The 25,467-nt window shown below is 36.9% G+C and overlaps 1 protein-coding gene across 3 annotated transcripts in view; it reads left to right on the top strand.

Moving 5' to 3' along the window:
* Positions 1 to 25,467, top strand: part of MSH2 (MUTS homolog 2) — a 111,864-nt gene that overhangs the window by 20,672 nt on the left and 65,725 nt on the right. For all 3 annotated transcript variants that reach the window (XM_089830103.1, XM_089830100.1, XM_089830108.1), the window contains exons 4-8: positions 4,180 to 5,253; positions 5,627 to 6,181; positions 7,338 to 7,448; positions 7,571 to 7,660; positions 7,782 to 7,853. In XM_089830103.1, the coding sequence (XP_089686229.1) occupies positions 4,180 to 5,253; positions 5,627 to 6,181; positions 7,338 to 7,448; positions 7,571 to 7,660; positions 7,782 to 7,853 (1,902 nt within the window). The remainder of the gene's footprint in view (positions 1 to 4,179; positions 5,254 to 5,626; positions 6,182 to 7,337; positions 7,449 to 7,570; positions 7,661 to 7,781; positions 7,854 to 25,467) is intronic.

Here is a 25,467-nt window from a genome sequence, read left to right as displayed (position 1 = left end):
TTTCCATATCTAGGCTTCATCTCATAAGATTTAATAGCCATCGTTATAGTGTTGGAGAGGAGATCATGGTGGAGGTTCCTTTTGTTGATGTTCCATACCAGAATTAAAAATAAACAACAAAAACAAAAATTGAATACTAGCACAACGACAATTTATCCTGGGAAAACCCTCCAACTCGAGGGAGAAAAAAACAGCCACAAATATACCACTTTATTGATGCATAAGAGAAGTCTGAGATACAATATGCCTAAACACAAGGCTTAAACTGAAGTGATATTCAGAAACACATGATATCAATATCAATCACATATGAATTCTTCCTAAGGAAATGTATGAAATTGCCTTGACCCTTTTCATTTTCTTGCTGTTACTAAGTGAAGACCCCTTTGTTGTCTTGACTTTTCATTGTCTTGACTCTTCAATGTCTTGACTTTTTTTTTTACCTACCAGCCATGCAAGAACAAACTCTTCAATGATCAACAGCCACATGCCCGTATGGCTCTTTGATGACTAACTTTACACAAGAACAAAGTGGTCATAACATGGCCAAGCTCATTTATGAATGCCTTTCAGCCAGCGACCAAATGCTTGTGAAGATGACAATTTCAATTTCAATAATTATCACAGGTATAGCAGATAGCTCCTGCAGCTACCAATCTTCAACACCTTGATTGTTCTATCTATGCTCAAGAGTGGAGCTTTGGCCCTCTTGGCCCAGGTGGCTAGCAACATGGTCATCCACCCGGGGTCCCTACCTAGATGGCATTCCTCATGATTCCCCGTTCTCTTACACATCCTTCTATAATGATGAAAGTTCACAAACAGATTATTGAATATGCATTCTATATCAAATCATTATAAAGCTAATTGATTGACAAATAACACATAGGCAATGATAAATACCACAAAAGCAATTGCTAGATTACAAGATGCTGGTAATAACAGTTGTGAAATACCCAGGGGTCTGTTGCTTTCTTATGCCTAATCTCGATTTTATCTTATTGTTTAATTCCTGTAACTGCTTCTGACTTGTTGTTGTGTCTGATTCTTCCTCAATGATTCCTTAGGATATATTCTTCAATTGTTCCCAGGATGTTTATATTTTCTGATGCAAGGAACTGCTGAATGTATTAATTGTTGGACGATCTGCTTATGCCTTCCACTCTGATCCACTCTTTAATGAGTACTGTACTGATTATTTATCCCTTGATTCAGAACACAATGTATTCATTTCAATGCTTGGAGTTGATCCTCCTTTTTACTTTATTGTTGGAAGAGTTACCACCTTTCATAAGGATCGAGTCACCACTTTCCATTGTTGCCTTCGAGAATAATATATTATTCCTCAAAGTGATCTCAGTTGGATGTTCTTTTTCAATGAAATCTTCTACCCTTTATATCTTCCAATGTGGGGGAAAGTCACACCTCTTCATCATGTCTGTCCCTTTGCAACGGTTACAACCTGTCACAATTTCCACCCTTCAAAAGAGTCACAACCCTTAAACATTTCTGCCCTTTAAAAGAGTCACAACCCTCATGAAGAGTTACAACCCTTTGAAAGAGTCACTTCCCTAATTTATTTATTTACGTTCCTTTCTTCTTCATTCCTTCCTCTTTCTTCCTTCCTCTCTCTTGTCCTTTCAAACGAACTCTCCTCCCATCTATATCTAATGCTGAGGGAGTCACATTTCTTCATTTCGCATCTCTTGACCTTTCATTTAACTTAATTAACATGTAATTATTTTATTTTATATTTTATTATTTATTAATTTTTATATTTAAATTTTATTTGTTTATTATTAAAACCTATTTTAGAAAGTGGAAATAGCAGAATGCACCAAGACTATGCAAATGGTCCCAAAAGTGTGTAAAATTAGGCACAACCACTAAAGTGAGCCTAAACTAAGTGTGAAATTGTAAAGGGACAGTTTATGACACTACTCAATCAAGTTTTGTGAAAATAACACAGAAAACAACACAATGGACCAATACATCAGGCAACAAATAATCATACACAAAAGCACAAAGTGAATGGAATAAAGAGGACAAAGGAGTAGGAAGGAAGGAAGCAGTGGATGGCCTTTTGTCTCCTTCACTAGAGCTTTTCTTGTTATCCCCATCCCTAGCAAGTATTATCTCCCTAAATCAATAAAAGTAATGATGAGAAAAACCTTCAAAGTACTTAGAGTGGAACAATAAACAAGTTACTCACCCATTTGTGAAATCCTCAAAGGTCTCGCTTGTATCTTTTCCATCTCTTCCCGTATTGCAAGAAAAATATGTAGCTTGGCTGAGTTATAAGTTTACCTAAGCATCACCATCTCTTAGTATTATTTGAGCTTTTCAGTCGCTGGAGGCAAGATGAAAGCTATTTTTGTTTATTAATGTTTTTAAATTTCTAGCTGAAGCTAAAGGTGGATTTGTAGGTCACCTCCAAGCAAAATGCTATTTGGCTTACAAGTGTTCTTCCATGGGAGTTCAAATGAATTTATATTTTTCCATTTATCTCATAATTTTTCATATTGTATACTCTTCCTCTCCTAGGATGTAAACTCATGATTAAGTTTGAGAGTAAACCCAACTTTGCCAATCCACCTTATTTCCTCATCATCAATATATTTTCAACATCAATTCTCTTATTTTTATCATTTAATGTTGTTGTTGTGTCATATAATATTTGCACATCTGTATAGTATTTATGAAATGTTTTGGCCTGTCTCTCACTTTTCCATCACATCATGGGAGTTGAATAATAGGTAGAGATCATAGGCTAATTGATTGAATAATGGTTCCAATTTCTATATTTTTGAGTTAAGCGTTTCTTGAAGCTGTCCTATTTCAAGAACATTTAATGTTTTCCCATTGGAAAAACATCTTTTGATTTTCCCTTTCAAAAACATTTGACTTGTAGGGGATGCCATATTGTGGACCCTTAGAAAACTTCGTAGTTTACAACAGGGCATAACACAGGCCTGGAGTGTGACATATTATAGTGTTCTTTCTTAGTACGGTACAGTTACATGCAGATAATCTGAGAACTCATTGCCTTCCAACTGTGGAAGTTCCAAGCCTAAGTTCAAATCAGATTTTCAACAAATCTTGTATGCACGATAATCATGAATTCCAATCAAGATGTTGGGATCCCTGAAGAATGAGAATGTTAACCTCAATGACCTATGATAGGTTCACCAATCTTCCAACCTACCGTTGTCAACTCTAATGAACCTCAAACACTTTAGGATTGGATTTGACCTTAACCATACTCTATTTCAAAAAGTTTATAGTTTGCCTTCAAGTGGTATATTTGACTTTTCCTCCAATAATAGTTACACCATTCTCCTTGTGACCCATCTAGGGTTCTATAAATAGTGCTTTCAGTGATCTTTCTGTCCCTTTCAAGAATATGGAAATGTCTTTATAGCAATTAAATTAATTGTCCTTTTTCCTGCAGTTGTCTTAAAGCTTAATGCAGTATTAATTTATCTGAATATTAAAAGGATGGATATGTCTTGAGGTACAGAAGATTCATAAATAATGTGAATGTTAAGTATCTGTAACAATGGTGTTGCTTTGTTTTTTCTATTTAAAGAAAAAATCTATTTCAATTTTTTTAAAACATTTTTATCCTTATTTTAATTCATGCATCTTTCCTGACTTTTGCATTTTATAATCAGTGAAGTGTGTGTTGAAATGTATAAACACTGGTGTGTTGCTTTAGTTTAGGATTGAATAATGTGTAAGATAGAACTGAAATTTTGAGGTGTCACCTTGAAAGGATGTCCAGTAATAGGTACTGGTATGTTCCATCTTTAACCTCATAACTCCAAAGTAAATGCTATATTCATGCCAATATATCTTCTTAATATGGTTTGAATAATCTGCACCTGTTTGGAGAAAATAATTTATTTGGTTTTTGAATCACGTCTTTAAAGTTTAAACACTACACGAACAGTGTTTAGTATTTTAATTTCTTTCATACAGGAAAAATTATAATTCAATGCTATAGTTTGCTGCTTTCCATTTTTTACTGATTTGTAGCTTATATTGATGTTTGTGAGACAATAATATTTAAGAGGTATAACTTCAGCATGATTTCTGCAGATATATTTTGAACTGAGTTATTCAAGTTGACATATGATAAGATGATCATAGAACTGACTAAAGATTTAATGATATCAGGATTACTATACTGCTCATGGGGATGATGCACTCTTCATTGCAAAAACTTACTACCACACCACAACTGCTCTTCGTCAGTTGGGTAACGGACATGATGCTCTCTCAAGTGTGAGCATTAGCAGGAATATGTTTGAAACGATTATCAGAAACTTGTTGTTAGAGAGGACTGATCATACTGTGGAGCTTTTTGAGGGAAGTGGATCAAATTGGAGGTTGGCAAAAACTGGAACCCCTGGCAAGCTTGGCAGTTTTGAGGACATTCTCTTTGCTAGCAATGACATGCAAGATACACCAGTGATAATCGCTCTTCAATATGTTATTCATGAGAATGATTACCTTGTGGGTATGGCCTTTGTTGACCTGACAAAGAGAACTTTAGGCATCACCGAGTTTCTTGATGACAGCCAATACTCAAACCTGGAATCTGCTATGATAGCTCTTGGTTGTAGGGAATGCTTGTTACCTCTAGGCAGTGGAAAGTCCACTGATAATAAACGCCTGCATGATGTATTGGCAAGTTGTAATGTTCTCTTAACTGAAAAGAAGAAATCTGATTTCAAGTCTAGGGATGTTGATCAAGATCTTCGTCGCCTTGTAAAAGGTTCAGTTGAGTCATTGAAGGACATAGTTGCAAGTTCAGAGTCTGCTGCTGGAGCTCTGGGGGCCCTCCTCTCTTACACAGATTTGCTTGCAGATGACAGCAATTATGGAAAGTTTACCATTCAGCATTATCACATAGGCAGTTTTATGCGGCTGGATGCTGCAGCTTTACGAGCATTGAATGTTCTTGAAAGTAAAACAGATGCGAACAAGAACTTTAGTTTATTTGGATTGATGAACAGGACATGTACTGCTGGCATGGGGAAGAGGCTGTTGAATAGGTGGCTCAAGCAACCTCTCTTAGATGTAGAAGAGATCAAGTGTAGACTGGATATGGTGCAGGCGTTTGTTGAGGATGCAGCATTACGCCAAGATTTAAGACTTCATCTAAAAAGAATTGCAGATATTGACCGACTTGTGCGGAAACTGGAGAAGGGTAGGGCCAATCTACAAGATATTGTAAAGCTCTATCAGGCAAGGACCTTTAAGTTTTAATGTATTTGATTTTTTATACTATGCATTTGCAATAAACGTGCTTTATGTTTTTTCTCTTCTATGATCACATGGATACTTTTGCACTGAATTTTATGTGTTTCTTTCACAACAATGACATCATGCTTCTGAATGAATGTTGATCATTGCTTTGTATCTAAATTTATTTGTGTGCTGTGCAATTGCACTTACTGATTAAATGGTGTATTTCGTCGTCTATGATTGTTCTTAGCTATCATGCTAAGCTTGCAGTTAGCAGATATTGCATCTTTTACAAGATGAGAATTATGGTTTTCAAGCACTTAATCTATTTTTGAATTGTTTTTGTTCACTATAGTTATTGTACATGTGACAGACAAGCATACGACTTCCTGTAATCAAAAGTTCACTCGAACGATATCAAGGGGACTTTTCTTTATTGATCAGGGAAAGATATTTGGATGCCTTTGAACTTTGGACAGATGAAGAGCATTTGACAAAGTTTGCAGCACTTGTGGAGGCTGCTGTTGATCTTGATCAACTTGACAATGGAGAGTACATGATCTCAGCTGGTTACGATCCTAGTCTGATGACACTCAAGAGTGATCGAGATGAAGTGGAAGAACAAATTCAAAAAGTACATCATAAAGCAGCAGATGATCTGGATCTTCCTGTTGACAAGGCTTTAAAACTGGACAAAGGCACGCAATTTGGACATGTATTTAGGATTACAAAGAAAGAGGAACCAAAAGTACGGAAGAAGTTGAATACACAGTATATAGTCTTAGAAACACGGAAGGATGGAGTCAAGTTCACAAATGCAAAACTTAAGCGACTTGGGGAGCAATATATTAAGTTATCAGATGAATATTCAAGTAGTCAAAGGCAACTTGTTACCCGTGTGGTACAGACAGCAGCAACATTTACCGAGGTAAGTTTTTTAGTCTGTTTTTTTACCTTATTTACTATTTAATCTTTGTGAGAAATAATTCTGTACATAGTCTTAATAAAATTTTCTCTGATATTGTGTGTTTTTTTCTAATATATTTATAGCTTTAACTCATATGCCGTCACTTGTTGTTGAGTCCTGACTATTTTTATTTAAAGTCCTCAGTGCTTATATGATTACTTCAAATAATAATGACTAGATTAAGCTATTCCTTTTGCATGCTTATTGAATCTTCCAAAAAGAATGTATTATTGCAGGAAAACTAAATATTTTGTAGGTGATGATTAATTTGAAATTTTCTTAATGCCGGTTGGATGATTTTGTATGGATATCAAGTAATGCTGTAAGACAAGTTTTGAATGAATTGGTTTTTGAACTCATAGGCCTTTGATAGCATACAATGACAGTCTATGTTAACAATTAAGTAGTTAACTCTATGCTTCATATTTCTTTAGGAATTTCTCAAGATTGTATAAGTAATGGAAAGGTGAGGGTTCCTCATGGTAATATTTTTTCCAGCAATGACCTGAAAGTGGGGTTATGTTTTTGTTTGATTTAAGATAGCTCCTTTACCCCTTTATGGCATCTTACTAAAGGACCATTTGTGATACTATTCATCATTGGAAATGGGGTAATTTTATTTGAGCTAAGTCCATAAGCGTACATGTAGACTATATGTTGTTATAGAGCAATATGTCTCGGGAAATCTAAGCTCACCTTTAAGGATGACTTAGTATAAGATGGCAGGGTGACCTTAAGTTCTGGCCCCATTTCCAATTGTCATGCCCCATTTCCAATTGTCATGCTTCATTTTGGTTTTTCACTGCTCCTTCCAGTTTGTTTAGACCATTTTTCGTATTGTGTATATTAATGGAGATGCTCTACTCTTAAGTAGAGCTTGAGAACCCATTGTATCATATCAGGTGTAAACAAAATTGATTTTGAAGTTGACAGTTGGTTTTTTGAATCTTGAAGTGCTACATTAATAATGCTTGTAATATGTTCTGTATATATCAGCAATATTGTTGATGTTACTTATCACTTCCTTTATGAATATTGGAAGTGTTCCAGAGATTTCTTCATCAATATTAATTCAGAATTCTAGTTTTATATGATTAATCTGTTATGCTTCATGCAGGTTTTTGAAGTGATTGCCAGTATACTTTCTGAACTGGATGTTTTGCTCAGTTTTTCTGATCTTGCTGTGAGCTGTCCGACACCGTATGTGAGGCCAGATATCACTTCACCGGTAAATTCTTTTCCAAAGAACATGTTTTCAATTTTATGTTTCTTATTTGAATTGTCTCTAAAATTATGTTGGCTGTGCCTTGTTAAATAAAATATATGTTTTCCATGTCGTCGAGTTATTAGGAGGAAGGGGACATTATACTTAAGGGGAGCAGGCATCCTTGTGTTGAAGCTCAAGATGGTGTAAATTTCATACCAAATGATTGCTGTCTTGTGAGTTGTGTAAACAGGATTCAGATGAATGCCTACTTTTTCATCTTTACTTTCCTTCATTATATTACAATAATATTATTAACATCTTTGTAAGAATGTTAATCATATGGCTGTTTTCTAGGTGAGGGGTAAAAGCTGGTTCCAAATCATCACTGGACCAAACATGGGAGGTAAATCAACTTTTATTAGGCAGGTATGGTGTTTTATTTCGAGTATGGCACTGCAGATTGTTTATTTTCCTTTACATCACCCTACTTAGTATGTTTTCAATTTATATATTTTATTTTAAAATTAAACTAGATATTTTAAAATTCTGTGATTTTGTTTTGGTCTGGATATTGTTTGATCTAGCACTGTAGGGCCCAGACACTAAGAATTGCCAAAGTTGATAGTATCTTTATGTGAACAATTAAGGATTATTGTTGCTTTAGCCTTAAACTGTAGTTGCATCTCAGTGATTCTACTCTTGTTTGCTATAAAGAAATCTAGAAGTTTCTGGTTTTGGTTAATGTCTAGACATAAGCATAACAGATCAATGAGACTTGAAATAAATACCCCAGTGATGGGTGCAAATGATTCCTCAGTGAGATCACCCAGTGATGATGATATTTCTTGTCTTTTTGAATGATAGAAATATCACCAATCTAGCATATTGGATGGATGCTCCACGTTCATTTTGCTTGCTGTTTAAAATGCTATCCAGATAATGGCTTGAATTGGTAGAAAGTCCACAGAGGCAATTAATGCCGTCTGCAGACATGTGAGAATTTTATAACATTATTAGAGGGCAAGCAATCTTCATTCTATCCTGTAAGAGTCAAAACAGTGTCTGTAGTTTTAAAATATTCCAATTAAATTATTAATTAATCTTTAGCAACGCTGCCAAACTATGTATATTCATTTACAAAAATGTAATATATCTATCTGACTTAACATATCCATAGAGAGGATTGGACCTGATAGAGAGGATTTGTAATGCCTCACGAGAGAACATGAGAGGACAAGACAAAATCTAGAAGAAAAGTAGTAGATTTAAAAAAAAGAAAGTTATAACTAATACAACTATCATCACTATTCCGAGTATAGATAACTTTAACTCATCAGTGATCCAATACATTTATTGCAAACATGAATGCTAAACATTAATGACATAGCTAGGTCCTCTTCGGTCTTCCAACGTCGCTACCAGCAATGCATAGTGAACAAGACTGATACCATCAACTATGAAAAATCTTACCACACAAATGAAGTAATTCAATATTACAATCAGATAACATAATGTCATATGATCAAATCAAGGATAAACATCCTTATCCACTTCTTCCTTACATCACAAGTAATCAGAGATACATGTTACGTTTACAAAGTGTAAGTAATCACTGACATACATTCACATATTCATTTTACATTGATCTCCTCAAGGAGACTACAATACTACAACCATGCATCAATATGATGTTATAGACAATGGTACACCAATACATCAACATGAAGCTACATAATGAGATACAATGAAACATAGAAATCATCTGGCTGCATGAACAATAGCTGTAGAGAAGAAAGCAAGTCCACCCTAGCTTTTGATCACACTTGGGAAAAATATTTGATTGATAAAAAGTTTTTCCCCCCAACCATGTGGGACCATGAGGACCACTTCCCTGAGTTAGGAGATAACACAAGGCTCCATACCATGCAAAAGTTACAAGCAAGGCATCAACACAGAAACATCCAATCCAAGGAGTAATATTGTAATGTCCTCGCTTGGATCTCCCAAGAGTCAAGACTATTCATGATCACGTCAATTGTAATAGGCTTCTTCCTATTAAGTCTTGGAAAAAGCGAAATCGATTCCATATTTACTAACATGTTGAAGGATCGTATTGGTAATGCAATATAATTCTAAGGCTCACGATAATATGATATGACTTCCATTGTATCTGAAATTTATTTTGTACTCGACTCCACAATTCTATTGTTGTCCACACTTGATCAACTGTAAGTTTAAAATGCTTTAAACACATTTTCTACCTTGAATGATGTGTTCCTGCTTCCAAATCCATATGATATATAATGATTCTTTGAACAATTAAAAATAACAATATATTGGTCTTCTTCTTTGCATTACCACAAATCTCATGACGTAGTCACAAGTAAAGTCTCATCTTGTAATGATCTATGGTTACTGGGCAACACACGCATCAATGTGTGATATTAAATGTATGCTAGCAATTCAATGAATTTGTTTCCATCCCTTGTGATAACATGCTGAGGAGCAGCAACCACGTGAAGGATTTAACAAAATTATGGAGGCTTTGGGCTTTCTTCGTTTCCTTATGGCTATGCATGGCGATATATGTCCGAGTCTGTTAGATATGTAATCGTCAGTGTGTGCGTATATATCTTATGTGGCTGGACCACCAACTATACAAGTTGATCTCCGTAGATTGGTACCTTCGATGACTGCTATTCTTCTTGGTCATTCTTTTGCTGAGTCAAATGTTAATGTGCCGAGTCACTATAAATTAATGAGTGTATCATTCTTTTGTGTTCCCTGTATCTCTCTTTTCATCCGTCTAATTTTTCCATGGTCTTCCAGTTAAATCGTGCTTGCATTAATTGTCTTGACCAATTTCTGTTCATTGAGTTGCTATCTAATCATAAGCTGGAGTAACGAGCCAAGGAAGTGTTGCTCGATGATGTCATTTGGTGCTGACTAGTTGATTCCTACACATAAATGAGCAATCATTCGTCCCTATTTTGGCTTGATATTCTTTTATTTTATTTCACTGTTTTGTTATGAACATTACTGTATTATTTCCAGCTTTCTCCACTCCCTTACTGTTGGTTATATCCTGTGATGCCTCTGAATATTTATTACAGTGATGCCATATGACCGTTTTAAAGCCTCTATTCCATCTAATGTCGAGCTGTATCCTTAGGTATGCTTATTACTACTTCCTTCTTCTATCTTCACGACATTGTATTGCCACTAAGTGCTGACACTGTTTCCTCCTGTTGAGTCAGATGTTTGCTTTCCCCCACTTCCAAAAATGATCTACACATCTCTTCCCTAATTGAGGGAGTCTATACTTTGCAGATTGATGCGATGTCTCTCAAGAGACGCCTCATCATATTTAACTGTATCTAATCATTGTTCATGTTAATAAAGCATTGTTTACTGGGAGTTTATTATTATTTTTTTATCAACGATTAGTTTGTTTTATATTATAATAGCTATATTGAGTAATATATTATATTATAATATTACAATATTTATTAATTAGATTCTTTCATTATTATTAGATTAATAATATGGTGAAATCATAAAAAATAATTTTTTTTTATTTCTTTATTTAATATTTTCATATTACTATTTTAATATTTTAAGTATTAATTACGTTGGTCAATAGATAAATTTGAAATTATCTGATTGTAGATATTAATCATATTATATAATTATTATGGATCATTAACCACTTATGTAATCATTATCTCGTATTTGATTTTTAACAGCTTAATATTATGAGATATTTATTGAATTCTTCTGGACATTACAAACATAGGAGTCCACAAGGGTATACAACAAGGTAATGAAAGATAATCACAAAGGAACATCCTATACCATTGGCCAATCTAAAACAAACACGAGGGAGTCCTAGGTCACATGCTTAAGGGTTGCATTTCATCCTAGAGTCACCTTGACAGTCTATCTGGACGTGATACCTTGGTGGAGCTCATGGGGAACCGACCACCTCTTTTGTAAATGAGGTGTCATACTGCCAGATTTACATCCCACAGATAACCAAATCTTCTCCAGCCCATCCTCATATATGCATGCGATCTTTAAGGCATGGGTGAGGCAATTATCTTTTAAAATTAATGTGAATTCCCAACTTAGTTATTTATTAGGTTTGCACTTGATTAAAACTCCACAATGGGTTGCCTTGGAACAACCGCTTTTGGTCTTGACCCTCATTGGGAGCCACTGTCCATCCCATGCTCCTAGAAAGCCCTCCTATGCTCCAAACTAAAATCAAAAGAATAAACAAATCAATTAATCTCAAATGGAATCTCCTCATATTATAAGAAGCTTGTCGTCGGTAGAAATTGTGTATCAGCCGATGGGTCCCTTCGGAAAAGAAATTGTGTATCAGTCGACGGGTCCCTTCGGAAAGGTTTTTGTTATGTAACGGACATAATGTATCTGGCTGACGGATACCTTCGGGAAGGTTCTTCGGAAAGTATTTATAACCCCTTCGGGAAGCATTGTATTCATCTTATCATCATATCTTACCATCGAAGCATAATGTACTGTGGGCATATGCGAATAATAATAAGAGTTTTGCTGGTTGTTGTTCATGTTCGTATTCTTTGTCTGTGTGCGTTTCTTAATTAATCTATGCGGTAAACATTTGGTGCCGTTGCCCGATGGACCTGGTACGCACGCAGGTGGATATGAATTAAATGCCGAATCAGTTGAACAAAGATAAGAATAAGCTGAAGGAAAAAGATGACATACGTGTTGCGCAGGAAAATTTAATTCTGGCTCAGCAGATAGAGCGTCGAAGGAGATTTCAGAAGATTGCCGATGGAAACAAGAGCGCGGAAGGATTGTTGAAGGAGACTCGACAACGGCTTGAGTTGGTGGAAGAAACGAGGGAGGAATTTTTGAACCTGCATACGCCACGGGAAGAGAATCCTGACGGAAGGAGATCGACTCGCACAGCTCGGAGTGCCGAAGGAGCACAAGCGTGGAGTGACCTCTTCGTCCGAGATATACTTTCGGAACGAATAGCTTCGGTTGACGAACCCTCTTCTTCACCAAACAGCGCGGAAGTCCAAAACAACGCGGGTGTTGAAAACAGCGTGGAAGCAGAAAACAGTGCGGGTGTGCACAACAGCGCGGGTGTCCAGAACAGCGCGGGTGTGCAGAATAGTGCGGGAGCTCAGAACAGCGCGGGTGCTCAAAACAGCGTGGGAATGCAAAACAACGCAGGTACACAACAAAACCCTCGACATACAGTGATAATGGCAGGTCCGAAGGAAAAATTGCCTAAATTTGATGGTGATGAAGCAGCTGATCCCATTCGACATTGTAAAACATGTGAAACGATCTGGAGGGCAAATGGCACAACAGATATAAACGAATGGATCCGACAATTTCCTGCTACCCTACGGGGTGTTGCGATTGATTGGTTTACTGATGCTGATCCACAAAAATTAAATAGTTGGGATAACATTAAGGAGGAGTTCATCGCAGAATTTCAACTTTTGCGTGATGATAATGAAATTGTAGCGGAGATATTCAATACCAAGCAAAAGAAGAATGAAACAGTATGGGTCTTTGCTAGGAGATTGAAGGACTTAATCAGTAAATGGAGAATAAGCCGGCAGATGGGCTCCAGAAAAGATGGTTCATTGAAGGCCTTCACTCGAAACTGCGGAAAAAGATGAAGATCGTGCCACCATCAACATACATTGAAGCATACGATCGGGCAATGAACCTCGAAAGTGACCAGAAGACAAAGAAGAAGAAGAAAAACAGCTCGTCCGATTCAGAAGATGATTCATCTTCAGGAGAAGGTAGCAGCGATGACGAAGAAAGCAATAAGAAGGTCCGGGCCCTCCAGAAGGACATGATGCGGATGATGAAGGAATTCAAAAACATGAACAAGGAGACTAAGGGCAATGACCTATGGTGCATGAAGTGTAAGAAAGAAGGCCATACGAAGGGATCCTGCCCGAAAGATCAATTTTGTGAAATCTGCCAAATCCTGGGACACTCATTAAAGGAATGCCCTTTTCAATTTAAAAACAAGAACACCGCAGCAAGTGTTCCTGTCATAGGAGGCATCCCCGTCAGGAGGGAACGGGAACACTAGTACGGAAGGAGCCACATCGGGCAGATACAGAAACAACTGGCACGGTCAAAATAACAACAATAGCAGCAACAACAATACAGGCGGAAGGAGTCGAATTCAGTATGATGCGAATGGTCGACTGATTGTTCAATGCCGTGCATGCAATCTGTGGGGTCACTTCGCCCGAGAGTGCACAACGACGAACACACCGAAGTTGCTATGCCGATGGTGTGGACCTGGCGATCATGATGATACTAAGTGCCCGAAGTCTAGAGTAAACTTGATTACCGTTGGGACAGACGAGGAAGAAGTTCTGGCAATCACTTGGAAGCAGGCAAAACTATACCCTGACCCAGCGGAAGAAAAGAAGAGACTGGAGGAAGCACGGGTAGAGATCCAGAAAGCAGCACAGGCAGAAACGGCACACCTGAAGGACCTGCCAAGTACCTCCGTATGGAACTGCGCAGAACATAACATTGTACGGTAAATATTGCAAGCCGAGATACCTGTCAGGATAAGTGATCTGTTGCTCACTATGCCTCAGCTCCGATCAGCACTCACAAATATTGTTCCTGCTGCTAAACTCCCACGAGAACATGGAAGGGAGTAGGAAAGTGGAGCAAGTACAATGGACAAAAAGGAGAAGGAAAGTGGCACAAGTGTAGAAGATCCGATGTTGTTAGCCCTCTCATCTGGACGCCATCTGGTAGTCGTTGAAATGGGAATTCTCGGGACTGTATTGACGAAAACGATTGTGGACAGAGGGTCCGGTGTCAATGTGTTGCCTGAAGACACTTGGAAAAAGTTGGGACAGCCGACATTATGGCCACCTACCTTCCAGCTGTTAACAACCGATCAACACGGAATCAAGCCATTGGGAATACTCACAACGCAACCAGTGACAATCGGAACACAACCATTCCTGTTGGACTTCGTTGTGATTCCTCTCAGGCGGAAGGGGTACGATGCTATTCTGGGTCGGGGGTGGCTGATACAAGCAAAAGCAAAGCATGATTGGAAGAAAAATACTTTATCACTCGAAAGCAAAGGACGGAAGTATGTCATCGATCTGCACACTCAGATGGTCGGGGAAGAAACCTTATCGTCAGATTTTGAGGGAGAAGAGGATGAAAAGGGGCAAACTATGGAACCGGATCAGGAGGGAGTTCTACGACTAGAAGGAGATGATGATTTGGATTCAATAAATGGTCTTTACCACTGGCAGATAGAGGATTACGAGCTCTTTCCAAGTTGTAATATGCTAAGGATCAATGAAGGTAAGAAAGAAGAAAGAAATGAATGTCCGAAGGAACACAGAGAAGCCAAAGGAGGAAATGAATGTCCGAAGGAACACAGAGAAGCCAAAGGAGGAAATGAATGTTCGAAGGAACATAGAGAAGCCGACGAAGGAAATGAATGTCTGAAGGAACATGGAGAAGCCGAAGGAAGAAATGAATGTTCGAAGCAACACAGAGAAGCCGAAGAAGAAAACGCGAATATGACTGAAGCTGAAGGACAGACCATACAGTACAAACCCAAAAGAAGGAAAGATTCTACTGTATGACTGTGTTGGAAGAAAGTATTATGTCGAACCACAAATATAGTAGAAAGGTACCAGCAGCAAGGAAGACACACGATACGGTCTGCACAGGCAACAAAGAGGAAGGGTTCAATAAAAATTGTAGCAGTACAGAGTGAAAGTGTTATTGACGGACAGAAGGGGCAGCTGATGGAGTCCATGGTAGCGAGCTTCGGGAACAAACTGGGCAATATGGAGATGACACAAAACAGACGTAGCAGGTTTCAACTCAGACAGTGGGTGTTGAAGTACGACGACCGGAATGAGATCAAACCAGGCAAGTTCAAAGTTAAGTGGGTCGGGCTGTATCAGATCCGAGAAGTAGGGGACAATGGAGCAATAAAATTATGGATTTTGGATGGACAGGAAATCCCTCAGGTGGTGAATGGCTCGAAGCTGAAGGTATACCACGGCCGAAAGTCAAAGAATGGCCTTCGGGAGACCCCTTTGTCATTGCAGATTGACAGTGATGATGGTCGAAGGGTAAACTGACTTTGCTATTCTGTCTTATTAAAAAGAGAGAGAGAGAGAGAGAGAGAGAGAGAGAGAGAGAGAGAGAGAGAGAGAGAGAGAGAGAGAGAGAGAGAGAGAGGGTACCGTACGGATTTCATTGCCACCGTACAGATTTCATTGCTACCGTACGAATTTCGCAGTAAAGGTGCACTGTACGGTTTCCACTAACACTGTACAGATTTCTCAGAGGATGGACTCTTTCGTACGATTTTCAGAGAAAAGAGCACCGTATAGTTTTTAGGGAAAAGTACCGTACGGTAATTAGTATATGAAGGAAGGAGCACCACCGTATGGATTTCACAGTAAGGGACTACCGTACGGTTTTCAATGTTTGAAGGATGGTGTACGGTTTTCTAGATAATTTAATAGGTGTAGTACGGTTTTCAGGAAAGTACCGTACAGTTTCCATATTGAAGAAAACAGTACAGTACGGAATTCATAGCCGAAGAAAAGTGCTGTACGGTTTCCATATTGAAGAAAACAGTGCCGTACGGATTTCATACTCGAAGGGAAGAATACCATACGGCTTCCATTTTGAAGGTTGGTGTACAGTTTTGTTGTAGTACGACTTTTCTTCTTGCAGTGTACGATTTTTTTAAGAGTTGCATATTGTAACACTGGGACCACCATACGGATTTTAATAGAGAAGGGTAGCGTACAGAATTTGGAAGTAAGGATAGCATACGGAAATTACAATTTGGAATGTTAGGTAATTGTACGGATTTTTCAAGCATATCATGTGTACGGATTTGGATTGCAAGATTACAAATTCTGTGGGGTTTTTGCGCACGGCTTCTACTTGCTATTTGGTAGCACAGAAGGGTGATAGGAGGTTTTCTAAAAAAAAAAAAAAAAAAAACGTCGACAAATCAAGAATGCTCAGAATGAGTATCAGATGATGCCATAGGGTAGAGGAAGAACCAACGATTGCCAGAAAGAGTGTAGAATTGGTAGAAAATGACAGAAATGGTGTGTTCCATGCAGTTTTGTGTGGGTTTCAGAGTGCTAGTTTGGTCTTGGTGACGACGGGCGCTACCCCTCAACCTCGCCCTGGCACCCAGGGCGCTGCCCCAGGACCCCGCAGGGGTGCTGCCCCTCGACCCCACCGGGCGTTGCCCCTTGGACCCCCAGTCGTTGCGGATATCAGTAGTGGGAGTCTGACCAGTTGAGCAGACTTAGAGTTGCTGTAGGCATGAAGTGTTTGTGTACCAGAAGCACTGAGAGTAGGTGTTGGTCGTGAGGCTGTCTTGGTGGATGCGTAGAGAGCTCGAGAGGAGCTGATCATCCAGTTGGAGGCAGTGTAGCGACACTTGGCTTAGGGTACCGAGGAGTTGGAAGCAGAGAAAGCAGCACAGGTGGCTATCAAGGTCAGCTTGAGGAGTCAGTATTGTGTTAGCAAAGGCTATAGCTGCAACGGGATGAATGTGAAAGTGATGTGGCAAATCAATATTGTTGTATTTGTTGTTTGAGTTTTGTTCTGTTGTCGTCAGGAGACGACTTTTCTTTTTGGGGGGGATGATGTCGTTGGTAGAAATTGTGTATCAGCCGACAGGTCCCTTCGGAAAGGAAATTGTGTATCAGTCAACGGGTCCCTTCGGAAAGGTTTTTGTTATGTAACGGACATAATGTATCTGACCGATGGATACCTTTGGGAAGGTTCTTTGGAAAGTATTTATAACCTCTTCGGGAAGCATTGTATTCATCTTATCATCATATCTTACCATCGAAGCATAATGTACTGTGGGCATATGCGAATAATAATAAGAGTTTTGCTGGTTGCTGTTCATGTTCGTATTCTTTGTTTGTGTGCATTTCTTAATTAATCTATGTGGTAAATAAAGCTAATTAGACTCGAAATCATCAATAGGATCCATATTGTCAGCATAATGAATAGGATATCTAAATGCTATAAACATCAATAATGAGAACCACTTAGGAACTCTCTAGGTTATACAACATTTTCATAATTCCAGATACATTGCACATGAAGAAGTCCTCTTTTTGGATACGTACCAACAAATTGGATACATAAGATCTCCTTGATCCATCAAATGCATAACCAAGCTCCAAGAAGACCAATAGATTATTATACAATAAAACATGGTCACTAAATAACATGTAGATCTAAAGCATGACATTTGCCAACAAGGCAAAATTAAACTGAATCAACAATAAGATGCCAAGAACATCACCAGGTCCATCATGCAGCCTCAATTGCAAAAATTAGGTCCAAAACATACATATGAGAAAGTTTCACAAGAAATCATCAAATTGATGTTTGAACTCATCAATGAAAATCAGAGCCTCTAGCGACCTCAATTACACATCTGGATCCAATAATCAGAAAACAATAAAACTCTTCATTTCACACAGAAAAATAATTATCATAAAACATCAATGGAACAGAGGAAAAATATGCAAAATGACACCTTAAGCCTTTGATACACGTAAGGGACTCTACCATCAACCCTCACACTTCTACCAAAACATCAAGGAAACATCACAACTAAAATAGACCAAAGGAAGCGAATCCCCCCCTTACAATCATCAAGACAATACGTCACAACACAACTCAACTATTTAACTCATAACTCCATACAGATCACTAGCAATACATAGCCAAGACAAGATACATACTAACACCATTCCAATGTAATACATAGATTCCCAAGTAAGAATTAATACCAGAATGAATTTTGCTCATCCCAGTTTAGGACTTGATTCATGCCAACAACATATTCACATCACAGAGAACAATCATAAATTTGAAAACTAAATAACAATACCCAATAAGTAGAAAACACATACTACACTATTAATCATTGCAAAACACAAAAAATGTCCCAATTTACAAATTCATTTTATTTCGTAAGTTCTCACATAAAGACTCCTAAACTATATATAAGTATCCTCTTCTAGTTAAATGTTGAGTCAAATCAAAATCATTCTTTAAAATTATTTACAAAGACTTACTAGACTAATAAAACCAACATATGTATGAGTATAATCTATTTCTATCTTATAAGAAAATAAATCTCAAATGTAATACCTAGCAATTGTCACCATTGAATGATAAGCAGGAGATATTTTCCACAGCAAGTCATATTGTGATATTGCTATCAGGATTTAGCTGTGTAGTTTTTGAGTCAAACTCATTGACCCATGTTTCATGAATAGTGATTCACACGAATCCATCTCTCATGAGAATAAATGGAACGCTTAGCACTCATTGGATCTAGGCACCATAGAATGAAATAAATTGCTTATGCAACTAAAATAGCATACTAATTAAATACTATAAATGTTAATACTAATTATTTTAATTTTATACAATGGTACTTATCTCATCAAAAGACTTAACAATAATAAGCCTATCAAAGTGACGTAATTGCATCTAGATAAATTTAGTTCAACATAATTAAACTTCTAGAGACTATCATGCATCTAAATTAATAAAATCAACTTTATAATAACCCAACTTCAGTATAATATAACTAACTAACTTAAATAGATTCTAGCAGACTAAACCTCCGAAGGATTTAATAATAGATAAACAAATAAATATAAACTATCTTAAAGTCATTCATAATTCAAATCTCAATTAAACCTGCAACTATTAAAATCCATTCTCATATTCTAAAACCCATTTAAGAATAAAAAAAATAACTAAATCAATCTAAAGTGACTTTTTATCATAAATCTTGTTTATATTACCCACAAGAAAAACTAAATCTGAAATTATGAATTTCTGTATTCTAAACATAATTTTGACATATTTCCAAAATTAGAACTAATTCTCAAATTTAGAAACTAGAAATAATCATGACCAAGATAGATTCTTTAAAAGAAAAGAGTAATATATTCCTTCATGCCTAACTAAGTTACCAAATCTCTCTCTGTGCCTAATCCTAATTCCAAATGGAAAACCTTTATTGAAATTGATAAGTCAATGCATATCTTTGAACAAGAAACAAGTAAGCCAAATTTATTTTTTGAATTATTTAGGCTGAAAATAATAAAGTGTATCGCTCTTTTCAAAACAGCGATTCTCAAGGGAAAGACTTAACATTCATTAAGCAACCAGACAGATGATAGAGTTGGGCAAAAGACCAAAATGAGAGGCATGCACGTAACTGATGGATAGCTATATGAAATGGTTTAAAGGAAGAATTATGAGTGTACACTGCAAACATAGAAGAAGCTTGAAAACGTTCATTCGGGGACACATTACCTAACGGCCTGCAGTACGTGATATGAGAGTAAATAAATAATGCTTCAGGAGAACATAATGGGGTGCTGGAAATACGTTTGAAAGAATGAAAATAGGCATTATTAATAGAAATTAGAAAGGATCCAACTGATTAAAAGAACCTTCAAACCAAAGCTTCAAGTAATTGCAATTGACATGCATAAAGCCAGATTCATTGACCTTTGCCAGCTTCGTCCCTACGGTGAGTAAATGGGATTTGGAGCATGTCATGGACTTCCATCAAAACATAGTGAAGGTGCAGTTTTTTCAAATACTATGGTTGGTATGCATACAAAATTTGAAAGTAAAAACATGGCATGTGAACTAAATGACAAAAAGTTTCCAAGATGTGTATCGTCTCATAGAAAAAAATGATTGCAGGATGGTCCCAATGAATGCTAATGAAGGTTTTATCATGTGCTGATCAGATTGCTACTGGGTAGCAGGTGAACTTGGGCCATTAAATTAAATGAGCAAGTATAAACTATGAAACACATCCTAGAGGGGGGCAAAAGCCAACTTTGAGGAAATTGAATTGGTCAATTCATCCTGATTCTAGCTAAGATAAGAGGAAAGAGAGAATTGAATCGTCAAACAGATGCATAAACCACACACTAAAAATATTGGCACAGAAACTTCCTTAAACGCAACAAACAGAATTCCCAGTGAGCAATGAGGTGAAGGAAAAATGCTTACTTGACACAAAATAAGGAAGATAAAAGGTCAATTGTGGAAATAGGGATCCAAGAAGGTAGACATTGTAACTACATCTTCCACACTTTATTGATTTCAATTCTCAAGTGCAAAATGGATTGATGCAACCCCTTCTGCTGATCTATTTTTGATTTGTATATAAAGAACATTCTCCAAGGAAGAAAGCCAACACATGACAGCTGGGAGTATATGAAGCCCCCCCGCCCCCCCATAATACATGAAACCAATATAGGCGATAAAATGACCCCTTTGGACAACTAGCATTTCCCCACTATATTCATGGTCCAAAGATAGCAGAAAGAGTGTTGAGAAACGAAAGAGCACCATTTACAAATCTAATGGAAGATCAATAGATATTGGTGGTAGTGGTGAAGCTCCCAACAATCAATAGCCTCCCCCAAAGGAAAGAAGAATATCCATCACTAACTATATGAAAATGGTTCTTTTTCATGAGTAGACTAACGGATGACAGTTATAAGGAAACTTAATGATTCAAGCAGAATTAACACTCAAGCCGTAGACTGTAATGTGCTAAGTTGGGAAAAATTCTCCAAAATTAGAAAATAAGTGTTCAAGGAGAAACAATTAATGAGACTTCCAAAGGCCATGCACCAATAATCTCAAAAGGAAAAATTAGTAATTGTTTTCCATCATAACAATAATGACAGTCCTAAAATTATATATATATATATATATATATATGTTTATCAATTATCATTTATTACAAATGAAACCTTAATATCATGTAACTGAATAATCAAGAATTATAAATTATTGATAACTAAAATTATCTAGATTATGGGATCAAGCAATTATTGTATTCTTTTAAAACACCATTAATATTGTATTAATAATAATCAACACCCACTGTAAAATAGCTAGATATTAATAATAATAATTGTATTTGAACATCAATTTTCGATAATGGTGTTTTGGGTTATCACAGAATATGCCTTGTTCTTAATCAATAATGTCTTATAATATTATTTTAATTGTAAATACATAATATTAGAATTTCAATAATATTTACAGTTTTTAATTAGGCAATGAGGATATCAACTCTCACACACACACACACCAGAAGGTAATAAATAAAAAACCAGAATGCAAAAATCCCAAGATACAACATGTTAATATTCAAAGAGGACATTCAGCTCTCCAATTTTGTGGCAGCAGATTCTGATACCAAATCCCTCAACGATGATGCTCAACAGGAACCAATTCCAAACAATGTGGATGGTGATATTAATATACAGAACACTCAAATTACTACTCCAAATCTGATCAGGGACACTCAAGGCACTGACACCAGCAGTGCCCAAGAAGAAGATTCTTTCTATGGAGATGGTTGGGATATCCCCATAATCAGGAGCAACTACCATGATGTCTGGAACTAGTTTTTGTGTCTCAAGTTACTATCTTTTTTGTTTATAAGTGAATATTGTAAATTTGATATACTTGTAACTATTTTACTTCCAGTCTGATGCTAATCCCAGACTGAACTGTTTGACATCTTTTGAGATGTATATGGTTTTGCTCCTTTAAACCATTTCATAAACTATCTCTAATAGAAAAAAAAATCCCAAGACACCAAGAACAATCCAAACTCATCAGACACACCAACATCTGAACTTATCAATGAAAATCAGACCCTCAGGTGACCTCAATTACACATCTGGATTTGTCAATTACAAAACAGTAAAACTCTTCATTTCACACAGAAAAATAATAGTCACAAAACATTAATGGGACATAGGAAGCATATGCAAAAAAACATCCCAAGCCTCTGGTCCGAATGTAATTATGCTTTGTAATTAATTTTTTTCTGCCCATGTAAAGGGAATGATGCCAACTTGTCATTCTCAGTAAAAAAATCATTCAATTCCTGAATGCATCACCCATCGTTGTATTTGAAGGACAAACTGCAATCTCTAGGGGATTGAGGCAATCTTGTCAATTGTGCTTCTTACCTAGTCGACATCAGTAATGTACTTTCAATGCCATGTCGTTACGAGCACTTCCCTTTAAAAGCAATTTATACTCATTTCTATTGTTGTGTGGCATAGCTCACACAAACAAATCCTCACTTAAACTTTAACCTACCTTGATAACACATACATCTTCCTGTCCAAAATGCTAAAGTTTCAATTATACCAACTCCAATGTTTATTCTCATTCAGGTGTAGCTCCATCCATAGAAAGAGCACGAAGATCTTCGAATCTGAATGCATTAAGCATTTCAAAATATAAGGCCCACTTTGATAAGGAATCTACTTCCTTGTTATCTGATCTTCTCGTGTGGCTTACCTTAAAGTCCTCCAACTTATTCAGTTCTTCCACAATTGTTGGAATAGAATTCTGCAGATGCAAAGCTACTGAAATACCATTCATTATAGCCTGCATGTTTATTAGGGAGTCACCTTCGAAATGTTACTTCTTTACCTTCAACATCTTTCCTATCTTTACAGCTAACAAAGCTGCTTTAACTTCTGTTGTATTGTTTATTCCTTTGATCAATCTTATAGTCCAAAGGCCGCAATGTTTCCATTTCAATGACGGACAGTAACACCTATACCAGATGGTCACGGGTTGCCTTTAGCAGCCCTGTTAAAATCTACTTTAATCCATCCCTCAGCCGGTCTTTCCCTACTCACTTCTTTAGATATAGAAGATACTAAATCCACCCAGTTGTGCCCTTTAACTGGCCCTTCAGAACTTAAGTTGCTGGTTTGAGTTCTTTAGTTAGCCGTTTCCTCTGGATTCAATATTGCTGTGTTTAGTATATCTTTTATTTTTTGATTCATGAAATGTGACCTTGTGGGCTGCTCCCATAATATTATAAACATAAATTACAAATAGTACATAAGGCTTCAACCCATGAACATGTGACTATAACCAGCTGTTCAGCCCACAACTAGTGGGGAACCTAATTTCTCCAAATAAAAAAGGAGGAGATAAATTACAAAAGTCTGTACAAGATATAAGAAATATATAAATATGAACTGTGGTCCTTCCACATTTCTATGAAATCACATTAAGAAACTTGAAATCTTGGTGCACTTTGGTGATGGGTGTTTTGTGACAGTCGACAACACAAAATAAAGTACCAAGTATTTTATCCTCTCTAGAACAAGGAAACCTTAAATGCTAAACAATGTGAAACTGTGTGATAAAATTAGGCAACACCAAGGTTTACATTACAAATATGTGACTTTGTGTTGGATATCACTCAGTGAATATGTCGTGATCTTGTTCGAACACACAAAGGGACTTTCCCCATTCTCGTTAACAAAATAATGAGTGCAATAAAACCATACGAACGAATGACACCACTATTTGCCCTGGAAAAATCTCCTACTCGAGGGGAAAACAAACCACACCCAAAAAAATAGATTCTTCTTTTACATGTTCAACATAATTACAATGTTTCTAACACTTATGATTGATAACTTTAATAGTAAATCAATAAGACTTCTTCATAGTTCAATCACTTTAAGTATGCAGGTATAGAATATAAGAATTCTTCAAGTAACTTGTAGATACAAAGTGATAATGAGAATGGCTCATATGCACAAGTCTATTGTTCACAAATCACCTATAATGATGCTATATGACGTAGCACACTCAATGTAGAAGATAGGTTTATTCCAGTGTTACCCCAGTATTGGGGTATGTCGGGACGTCGAAACGAGTTTTCGGGACGGAGGGAAATGGGTCTCATTTTTGGGATGACAAGGGGACAGTTAGGGGACGGTAGCAAGGGGAGGACAGGGCAGGGAGGAGTGTTGTATAGTATACATATAGAACTTGAAATGCTTGTTATGAAATGATGTTTCAGTAGAACATACCAAATTAAAATACTTGAACATAGCCAAATTGCAACATGAACTAGAACCATTGAACATTCAACATAGTAACATATTACATATCCAATCATAACATTCAAAAAACAAAAGTCAAATAGAAATCCAAGTACCCATTATAGCGGCAGCATAGTTGCGGAATGGCGGAGGTGGGGGTACTTGGGTACGTGAGTACTTGGTGTTGGGACGTCTCAGGGATGGGTACTCTGAGGTTTGGGAGAGGGGTGTGAGTCCTCGTGTAACATTGGTTTATTCTCTAGACATGGGAATATCTATTTTGAAAAAATAATCAGCCACACCATGCTATGTCAACATGATATTTCTTAGACATGTGAAAAGAATCAGCTAGCGATGCATACATTAACCTCTCAAAAAAATACCAAACAACCATATCACATATATAACCCCTTGTTTTCTTGCAAAGAACCAAAGAGTCCACTCAGTTGTTGAAGAGGCGCTTCGAGGAATGCCAAGTGATGACAGTTACAATCACTAACAACATTCCCATAGCAATAACGATGATTAATAACATAAACTAATGACCTCCATGAACTGACAAAGTTAAACATGCAGCAAATTCATCATGCCTAGTCATCACATTTGTGGTGCCAAGTCATCACAACTCCATGGTAGAAGACGGGGAGAATAATATAAGAAGAAAAATCAATCATGAAAGACCAGCTCAACCATGAAATGAGAAGACACTCGTCATCTCGGCTTGATAGTTGTGTTACCTGGGGATGCATTTTTGGCAATATTTGACCTGTCCTCGTATTCGGGATGTCTCGAAAACACAAAAACTTCTGAAAACCTTTCCCTTGTTTGTCCCATAAAATTAATTTTTTAGAATTGATAATTCGTTTGATTTTCACTCTCATGTGAACTTTAAAGTTTAATTATCTAACACAAACATTATATGTTAAGGTTCTATAATTTATATAAGCATGCTTTATTCACGCTTATATCCGAATATTTAATATTTCCCCATTTTAAAAAAAATTCTCTATTTTTTATACAGCTGTTCTCAC

Source organism: Cupressus sempervirens, chromosome 1 (assembly GCF_028749045.1).
Source record: "Cupressus sempervirens isolate cs-2001-9-10 chromosome 1, ASM2874904v1, whole genome shotgun sequence".
Lineage (NCBI taxonomy): Eukaryota > Viridiplantae > Streptophyta > Pinopsida > Cupressales > Cupressaceae > Cupressus > Cupressus sempervirens.
This window is presented reverse-complemented; position numbering and strand designations above follow the sequence as displayed.